Source organism: Corvus brachyrhynchos, unplaced genomic scaffold (genome assembly GCF_000691975.1).
Source record: "Corvus brachyrhynchos isolate BGI_N302 unplaced genomic scaffold, ASM69197v1 scaffold182, whole genome shotgun sequence".
Taxonomy (NCBI): Eukaryota; Metazoa; Chordata; class Aves; order Passeriformes; family Corvidae; genus Corvus; species Corvus brachyrhynchos.
In genome coordinates, this window is record NW_008236807.1 from 1,101,609 (window position 1) to 1,111,463 (window position 9,855).

At 45.6% G+C, this 9,855-nt stretch overlaps 1 protein-coding gene and 1 long non-coding RNA gene across 2 annotated transcripts in view; both read right to left on the reverse strand.

The window, feature by feature from the left end:
- The window catches only part of EXOC4 (exocyst complex component 4), a 290,535-nt gene extending 282,092 nt beyond the window's left edge, over nucleotides 1-8,443 (reverse strand). The window contains 1 exon segment of the mRNA XM_008628862.2: nucleotides 8,331-8,443. Coding sequence (XP_008627084.1) covers nucleotides 8,331-8,416 — 86 coding nt within the window. The 5' untranslated portion in view covers nucleotides 8,417-8,443.
- Nucleotides 137-7,764, reverse strand: LOC108445138. The gene is made up of 3 exons (XR_001859887.1): nucleotides 7,752-7,764; nucleotides 3,355-3,361; nucleotides 137-222 (listed from the first exon to the last, which is right to left on the reverse strand). It is a non-coding gene; the product is annotated as an uncharacterized LOC108445138 (long non-coding RNA).
- Nucleotides 8,444-9,855: the final 1,412 nt, after the last annotated feature.

The window sequence follows — 9,855 nt, forward strand, 5'->3', positions numbered from 1 at the left end:
CCCCTGGCCCAGCCTGAGGCCGTTCCCTCTCTCCTGTCCCTGTTCCCTGGCAGCAGAGCCCGACCCCCCCGGCTGCCCCCTCCTGTCAGGGACTTGTGCAGAGCCACAAGGTCCCCCCTGAGCCTCCTTTGCTCCAGCCTGAGCCCCTTCCCAGCTCCGTTCCCTTCTCTGGACACGCTCCAGCCCCCCAATGTCCTTCTTATGTAGGGCCCAAAACTGCCCCTGAGATTCCAGGCGGTCCCTCAGCAGTGCCAGCACAGGGGGACTCATATTATATATATATATCATATAATTATATATATACTTGCATCAGTCCAGATAATAAAATAAACAGTGCAGCGTTAAAACTATCAAAATCACCCTTCAGGAAAGAAAATTAGAGGGATTTGTTTGTTTTGTTATTCTCCATTTTACACCACACCAAGGACCTAAAACACAAAGCAGAATAAAAGAAGGTGCAGAAAAGAAAAGTACAGCTTTAGCCAATAGACAATTCTGACCAACAAAGGATTTGTGGAGTTAAACAAAGAAAGCAGTTGCTAGAAGCAACAAATAATTTAAGCAGAGCGTTGTGGATGTCTAGAAAGCCCAGTGTCCTCTCTGCAGGAAACAGCTGCAATGTACCAAGGAAACTTCAGTAGTAAAAAGGAAGAGGAAAAAAAAGCAGAGTCAAAGGAAACCCATTAGAATGCAGTTATTCTCATCAGGCCACTCTTGCTCATGGCTGTGGCCACCCAGCAATTACAGCATTTGCTTTCTCATTTCGGTTTGAACCCTTGTGATCGCTGCAGCATTTGTGGGGCTCTGGCACCCCAGGCCAGGCACGGCCACACGGAGAGACAGCGGCACCGAGCCCGAGGGCAGCGGCTCTGCCAGGCAGGAACGCTGAGAGCCAGGGAACACCGCCGGGAGAAGAGAGGGGAGGACAGGATGCGACAGAGGAACAAAATAACCGAGATGAGAGGGATCATCTTCCACATCTCACCGCCCAGCACAAGCTGCCGTGAGCAGAGAGTTCCTCAGGCACTGTCAGGCTGAAAATGATCCTAGGAATTGCTGCAGTGAGTGAGTTTGAAGTGCAAGTTGTTGGGAGGATCAAGTGTTGACTTCCCAGAGGTGTGGAAGATGCATTTAAGCACTCTACAAGCAATAACCCGTGACAAATGCACTCATTTGTTACTGCCTTCCCCCCCCCTCCCCCGCAAAGTTGGAGACAGACGCACAACATCACACAGTGGCTTTGACACTGGTAATTTCAAGGACTGGGCCTTGTAGTGAAAATGTCAAGCAACACCTAAGATCAAAGACACATTATCTTACCCGTATTTAAGTCCCTGAGTTGATCAGAATAAAATCTACTCCTTTCTGAAATTCAGGGGTTTATTCATATTTCCCCCCTGCTCTCAACCTTATTTTGATGGGTGTGAAAAATCCTCTCTGGGGAAAAGATCCTGTCCAGAGCAGTTCAGCAAATATTCTTCCTCCTGACTGCTGTTCCACCCCACGAGACCTCACAAGCAGATACATTTCAAAAGAGCACATTGAGAGTATTTTGTAAAGCTCCCTAGGACAAGAACAACTGTACTTCAACCCATTGTGTCTCCACTGAGCTACAAATTTTCCAGAGGTTCATTAAACTAAATGGACTTATTTCAGTTTTATAATTGAAAACTGTTGTCTTAAAGACAAGTCCCAGATGGGGTGATCTACAGCTTCCAGCACTATTTAACCTCAAAGTGTATAATCTGATAATTCATGTTTTGAAACCTCTCTGGAGTCTCACAGAAACTGCTGTAAGAGTTGGGTCCTTATGAAACAAAGCCAGACAGAAGGAAAAAAAAATAAAACTCTGAAAGGTATTTAACAATTTAACTTGGCAGCAACATGTTGAATGATTTCTCATTATTTTCACAGGTTAATGGATTGTTCCTGTGAAATTCTGGATTTGAGGAAATGAATTAAAGCATTCAGGAAAGAAACTATTCCTTCGTGGAGACAGTGAGGTGTTGGAAAGCAGGTAGTCAAAAACTGTAGTGCCCAAGCCAATGGGCATGGGAAATGGGGTATCCCAAGAACTGATTGTAACAATTATAAATAATAAATTAAAAAATAAATGAAATCCTGAGGCCAGCACACTCCATCCTCACCAAGGGGAACACAAGGTATTCAGCCTGCAGAGAACTCCATCTCCCTTGTGCAAAGAAATAACTCACTACAAGGAACAGCAGCACCAAGTCTGTTCACAATCCTGTTAAGCACACAGAGCAAACAGAGCATTTTAAAACATTTTCCTCCTCTACTTACATTCCATTAATCTTTCATGCAGTTTACACACTTGGTTAGAGCATTTTCAACAGAAGCTGATGATCTTTTTATCATTGAGGCCTTGAAGATGGGTACAGGAGAGTTGCAGCAAAAAGGCTGAGCAGCCTCCAGCCATCTAAATAAATACCAGCAGGGAATTCTTTATTTTGCTAAATTAACCAACCTTTAATCAAATTTCCTCACACCGATACAAATGATGCCAGGGGAGTGAGTGATCAGCTCATTTCTGAAACAAAGACTGGACTGCAGTGGCTCCAGCAGCAGCACAGGAGGAGTTTCAATCCCACACACAGAAAAACCCCAGGGACACCAACCAGCTGCACATTTTCCATGCAGGAACAGGGATGGAGGCAGCAGAAAGCCCCAGGAAATGCCAGTTACACCTCCAAGCACAAGCAGAGGGACTCAGCTCCCACTCCACCATGTGAGACCCTGTCCAGGGCTGTCTCCACGTATAGGAAACCACAGGAACCAACTCTCACCTTCTTTTGGCAATTAACTTTAGATCCAATAATCAAACCAACTATTCCATGTATTACCACATTCCCTGGAGAAAATAAAAGCCCTAAGGATCAGTATTTCAAGATCTGCAAGAGCAGAGGCTGGACTATGCTACTCAGACCTGTCACCTGGATAATTAAGGGATAAAGAATATTTTGGGAGCCACTGCCCACCGTGCACCCTGAACCCTCGATATCACACCTGCAGTCCTGCAGGAACCAGCAGGAGGCTTGGGGAATTTCATCATTCACCTGAAGGTTTCAAAACTGCACCAGAACCAAGAGCTGTTGAAGGCAACACCTTTGAAAGAGTTAAAACCCCAATCGCTTCCTAACAAAACCAGCTATTTCCACTTCCTGGTTTTGCCAGGGTAGGTTCAACTCCACTGCACAGTGCACTGTCTAAAGCTAAAGTAAGAGCTGAAAAATAAAGTACCTTGAGCTTTTAACTTGGCACAGTCACACATCTTGTCCTTTTCTGCGTGGTTGTGTATTCACATGTGCTCCTTTACCCATTCTTAAATACAACCAAGGGTCTGTATCAAGCTACAGCCCAACATTTGCCAAATACCTAAACATTTTATACAAGTGCCTGGAGATCATTTCAAGGAAATTTATAGTTTACAACCACACTCTGCCATATACAATTTATTTTCAGGGACTTTCTGAAGTACTTTTCTCGTAGAAGAACTGCTACCTTTATAACACTGGAAAACACCATTAGCAATAAAAGTGGTTTTAAGAGACCATTACAGATCAGAATAACTCGAGTTTATTCCTTGTAGCAGCTATTTCTCAAATGCAACAACGAGGGCAACAGCTCCACATCCCTGTTACTCACTCTCCATCACAAACTGGGATCTCAGTTCTGTTGTTTTAGACACGAAGAGAAGACCAAATGCCAGGTCATTAGCAAAAATCCATTCAGCAAAGTTCACCCATAATGAAAATAGTGGCCAAAAGCATTAAAGAAAAAGAATTCCACTTGTGAAGAATAAAATATGTTCCAAGGTTTTTTGCCTGCAGTCTCAACTTCTGCAGAGATCTGTCAGGTGCGTTTGCTTCTGTGAAAGCTCAGCACAAAGATTTCACTGAGGTCTTATGGAGTCACTGCTAAACTTTGTTTTCCCCCAATTAAAGCAGCTATTAAAGGCCAGGTTTAAAAAATAGCAACCTTTAATTGGGAAGAAAAACACCCAACAATAAATAAAAGGCAGACACATTCACCAATTAAAAATCTGACAAGATCTCTCTCTCTCAAAAAAAAAAAGCATTTGCTAAATGCCAGGTTGCTTGTTTCAGAATACAAAAGCTCCTTCAACCAGCTACCAACAAAACAAAAGGTTAAGAAAAATCAATATACAAACACACGTTTGTCCTTTGAGTGATAAAATAAAACATTCCCCAAGTTGTCCTCCAGCAGATGAGCCAAATTCGCTCCGTTATCTGCATGGTTTTTAAAAAGACATTGCCAAAGCCCCTGGGGTCAGCAGGAGATTTCTCCAACAAAAGCCTCTGGTCTCCTGTGACAGCATCTTGACCTTACAAAGTAACTTTTATTTACGGAACTTGAGGGATCTTTCTCATCCACAAAGGAATTAGCAGGTTTTGGAAGTGGGCGTGCTGAGGAATGAGCACAAGTGCAGCAGCACAGGGAAGGAAGCTGTAAAGCCCTGCTATCCAATATCCACTCTGAAAGTCACAATCCCAGGAGCTGTTTTCTCGTGGCAAATAATGGTCATTTCTTCTCAGCACTCTGAGGACAAGGACAAATTGAAGATAGTCCCAACAGCTGTAAAGGCACAGGGAAAAGCTCCCTGGAGCCGCTGCAAAAGTGGGGATTTAAGGGCAGACTTTGCAAACATACATTAAACTTCCCAGACACTCTTTACTTCCAAAAGATTTATTGTCGTGGACAATCCCGTTATTTCTCCTTTGGGAGAAACGAGGGGAACTGCCCAAGAACTCAGGGTGACCCCAGCACTGCTGGGAGTAGAACTACACCTTCCTAACTCTGGGATTTCCCTGGGAGCTCCTGGCTCTTTTGGGACAGCTGCACATCCCCCACAGAACATTCTTCCAAATGAATCCATCCTTGAGGCTGCCTTTAGTCTCTACTCTTGGCAACAACCGGAAAACCAAGGTCAATTCCATGAGTCCATGAATCCTCCCACAGGAAACAACTCCCAAAGAACAAATGTGTTCCCTGACACAACAGGAAAAAGTGACACTTCACAGGGACAGAAAGGAATCACACGTGGGATCCTGTTGGGTTTTCCTTCATCTCAGAGCACCACAGAGAGCAGGGATGACTGAAAATTCCCAAACTAGAGCCCCAGACCCCATAAAATTCCATTTCTTACTGGATTTCAGTGCTGCTATACAAGTTAAACTTTGTCAAGGATCTTACCCCTAACACTCTCCCTGGAAGTGAGACACTCTCCTGGGAAGTCCAGTCACATAACTACAAGAATCCCTAAATCTGGGATCACAGAAAAGTAAATTATTCAGTCTCTTGTGATTGAGAGCTACTGAGCTTGAGTAAATATCAGAAATTATCCTTTCATTAATAAAATAATTTCTGTTTACAGAAGGCCTTTCAGCTTCACATTTCAGAGCATTTCATAGGCAATATGAAGAGATTTTGTAGACCTAAACAAGATTTGTTTTTGGAAAACATCACTGTCTTTGCTATAACCAAGTAAAACATCAATACTTGAAGAAGCTCCTCTGGTTTTGTTTGTTTACAGCAGAAAAATGCAGTCAAACTTTTCCTGTTTTTCATACACTGTTCCCTTTATGGACCTTTCACACAGCAACAAGGGAGAAATAAACAGCCTAAATAAGGAAATGCAAGTGTAAAACCACAAAGATTGGCAGAAGCCTTTATTATGCATAAAGGTTTTGGAAATAAAGCCATCAACAACAGGAAACTCAGTCACATTTCAAACCAACAGCTTGCTGTTAAGATTTGTAGTATTTTTCTGTAGCTGAGTAAAATTACATTTAACCCACCCAGGTTTAAATTTGTCTGCAGTGGTATTTTATGGCCATACAAACCACTGAAAAATTCACCTGTTGCTTGGCAAGTTCATCCTCACCTGAGCTCCTACACAAAAACATCATACAGAGAAAAGTGATTTAAATTCCTTTTCACACCATTTGCTTTCTGTACTTGGCTAAGCCTAAGAAACATCAATATTATTACCACAACACTTTTTCCTTCCTTTGCAATCAGTTCTGCCCTCAGGTTTTCATGGTCTGGCTCAACCTGACACTTCAAGCTCTGCAGAGAATCTCTACATCCAAACCAAGTTCTAATTAAACTCTAGAAGTTTAGTTATCAGGCTGTTCTACTGAATAACTTTAATTTCATAAAGTCAATAACTCAATGTTGTGTCTAAACACTGGACCTAAACTAACCAAGGTAACAGTGCCTGAAAGCCAAAGATTATGAGACAAACATTTCTTCTTATTTGGATAACAGAACACTGTGAGCTCGCTCTTCTGTTTTAAAATAAATTTAATAAACCCAGATTTATTAAAATAGAGGTACAAAAGCAAGACCTTAAAATACTCTTGGAAATTACAGGAAACATAGAAAAAAGATGATTACAACAGGAAGTGCTGCACAACCAGTGCATGTTTATTATTCTTCCACAGACAGTGGCACCAGCTGCTTTTTTTTTTCCAGAACCAACATTTCCCTCAAGTTTTGCAAGATTTTAAATACCAGAGCAATGAAAAAGAATGGAATTATGTCCTAAACATTATCATTGACAGAAGATATTTAAATCATAACATGTCCTAGATACAGAACTACTGCCACAATAACTTCTCCAAAGTAGCTGAATGATTCTTTCTAAAACACTGAAATAGAATCCAGAGTTTGGGAGCTCGTTACAACTCACAGTATCCCACTAGTGTGACTGCAGCTGCCCACACCCACTGTGTAAGCACATTTAAAATGTGTAAGAACATTTAAAACCTTCAGTGTGGGCAATCAGCTGCCAACCCACTGGTTTTAAGCAGCACAGGAAAGATTTACAAGCAGCTAAAGGAAGTACTGGGGGCGGACAGTGAATTCACATCCAAGCCTGTCACAGAACTCTCCAGCAGAGGAGAGTTCAGGAATGAAGGCTGACAAAAATTGATGTCTAAATATGACTGGACACAACTCTTTCTTTTCAATCCCAACAAGACAGACTTGGAAGCAGCAGCACTTTGCCCACTCTGGCATTGCCACACAGGATGGAGTCTGCAAACTGGACTTCCTGGTTCTCCAGACTTGTAACCAGATGAATTTTACTCAGTGCTGCTGTGCTTGTGGGTGGGGGTCACTCATGGACTCCACAGCAATAACATGACAGTGCCTTGGCCTTCATGAATGGCATTAAGCTGGTACTACCTGCAGGGTTTATTCACAGAATCAGTGAGTTTGGAAGAGATCTCTGTTGTAATGCTAGGGATCTCCAAGGCCACGGAGTCCAACCTGTGACCAAACCCCACCTTGTCACCCAGACCAGGCCACTGAATGCCACGTTCAGTCTTTTCTTCAAGACCTCCGGCGATGGGGACTCCACCACTGCCCTGGACAGCTCATTCCATTAAACCCAAAACGGTTTAATGACCCTTTTTTGTACAGGAATTCCTCCTAATAGCCAATCTAAACCTCCCCTGGCCCAGCCTGAGGCCGTTCCCTCTCTCCTGTCCCTGTTCCCTGGCAGCAGAGCCCGATCCCCCCGGCTGCCCCCTCGTGTCAGGGACTTGTGCAGAGCCACAAGGTCCCCCCTGAGCCTCCTTTGCTCCAGCCTGAGCCCCTTTCCCAGCTCCCTCAGCCACTCCAGCCCCTTCCCAGCTCCGTTCCCTTCCCTGGACACGCTCCAGCCCCTCAATGTCCTTCCTGAACTGAGGAGCCCACAGCACTCGAGGTGTGGCCTCACCAACACCCAGCGCAGGGGGACAATCACTTTCCCGGTCCTGTGGCCATACTATTTTTGATGAAGACCAGGTACCACTGTCCTTCTTGCCCACGTGGGCTCATGTTCAGCCACTGTCAAGAGGCACTCCCAGGTCCTTTTCTGCTGGACAGATTCCCAGCCCCTCTGCCCCTGCCTGGAGCAGTACATGGGGTTATTGTGGCTAAAACGCACGACTCGGCACTAGGCCTTGTTGAACCTCACTCTGTTGGTCGCGGCCCCTCGATCCAGCCTGTCCAGGTCTCTTTGACCCCAGCATGAAGCAAAGCACTGGGAGCAGGAGGAAGTGAGCCAGCAGGGCAGCAGGACAGCGGGACAGCCCGCAGGACAAGGTTTGCTCCAGCACTACAGCCTCCCCAGCGCTCCAGGAGCAGGGGGAACCCAAGCCTAGGGGCACCCAATGCCCAGGAGGGACCCCGTGCCCCCGAGGCCCGACCCAGGCGGGCCTCCCCAGTACAGCACGGCCCGCACCCGGCCCTGGGCCAGCCTCAGGGGCCCGGAGGATGCGGAGCGGTGCCGCCCCTACCTGATAACCGAGATGAGCAGCCCCGAAGGGTCCTTGCTCCTGCCCACGGTGCCGCGGTACCTCCCCACAGCGTCGCCCGCCGCCATCTTGCGCCCCCTCAAATACGGCGCAGACAAGTGTGGTGGCGCGCCGCAGCCAATCATAGGCGAGGGAGACGGGCTGCCACCCAATAGGAAGTGAGGAGGGCGGGGCGCGCGGCATCAAAGCGCGGTGCAGCGCCGCGGAGCCTTCTGGGAGTTGTAGTTTTTCTGGCGGCGGCGATACGGCACCCCTCCCAAACCTCCGACGGGTGATTAAGAATCAGTGAGAGGTTAAAAATCAGTAACAGGTCAAAAAATTATCGACCAAATAAGATACACCTTCAAAGACACCTATGCCCAAAAGCCGTCATTCGCCCTGGGAGCAGCAGGAAACGGGGTGGGGGTGTGAGGGACCAAAGCATCCCCTCCGAACTCTCACGGAGCTGGGCTGGCTGAACAGTGAGGGATTTAAATGTTTATAGAGTAAAAAGTGGATAAAGTGCCCTAAGTACTTAAATTAACGTGTTCTATGAATTAGTAATGCTAAATACTTGTAGTGTGTCACAGCCCAAGCGAGTCTGATCACAAATACACCTACCTACAAGAGTTGCTGACGCTTCCCTTAATTTAATATCTTTAAGCTACAATGTTATTAAGAATTATTTCCCCCAGTTTTCACTGGGAAGGCAGTAAGGTGACCCAAGATGAGCCAGCCCAGGTGGTCCTTGACGCAAGCTCTGAAAGCAAACCTGAGTATTTGGCACAGGAACTGTGGGTTTGGAACAGCTGGAGGGGATGGATCGGAATCAGTTCACAACCTGGGAAATGCTCTGACACCCAACGCTCACTGTGTGGGTCTCTTCCAATTCAGGATATTCCGTGATCCTGCGATGCTGTGGTTCCAGGATACTGAACACCAACCTCCTTGTCCGCAATCCTTGCTTTACCATGGACATGCTCCATCCCTTGCTGCAGGATTGGCCTCAGAAAAAAGGAAGGTGGAGGTCACCCTGTCCAGGGCTGGAAAACTAAAGGTTGTTTTTCACTAAACATCAAACAAACCTCTCCCAAGAGCTGCCTCACTTTCCCTGTTTCCAGTTGAGGGATAAGGACACCTCTCCAGTCACATCCTTTGAGAGCTTGTGTTAAAAACACCCTGCAAACCCCAGGATTGTTGTTGTAGAGGCAGAATTCCTTAGGAAAGGTAGGAACAGCCATCATTTGCATCACTCGGAGCTGCTGGGTGTTTTTAAACCAGGTTCACTCCATCATGTCAAAGATGCTGCTCTTCCAGAGGTGTTTTTTCAGCCCAAAGCTGCACTTTAACGATTTAATTGCATGGAAATTGCTGAAATCTGTAGGTAAGTCAAGAGCATCCATTTATATGAGCTGTATTTGAAACACGAGGTAATTGGAAGCATGGTAATTCCTTATTTACAAGGGGAAGAATTCCACCGTAGCTGTTGTGGAAGAGCCTCCATTTATTATAATCAACAGCTGTATCT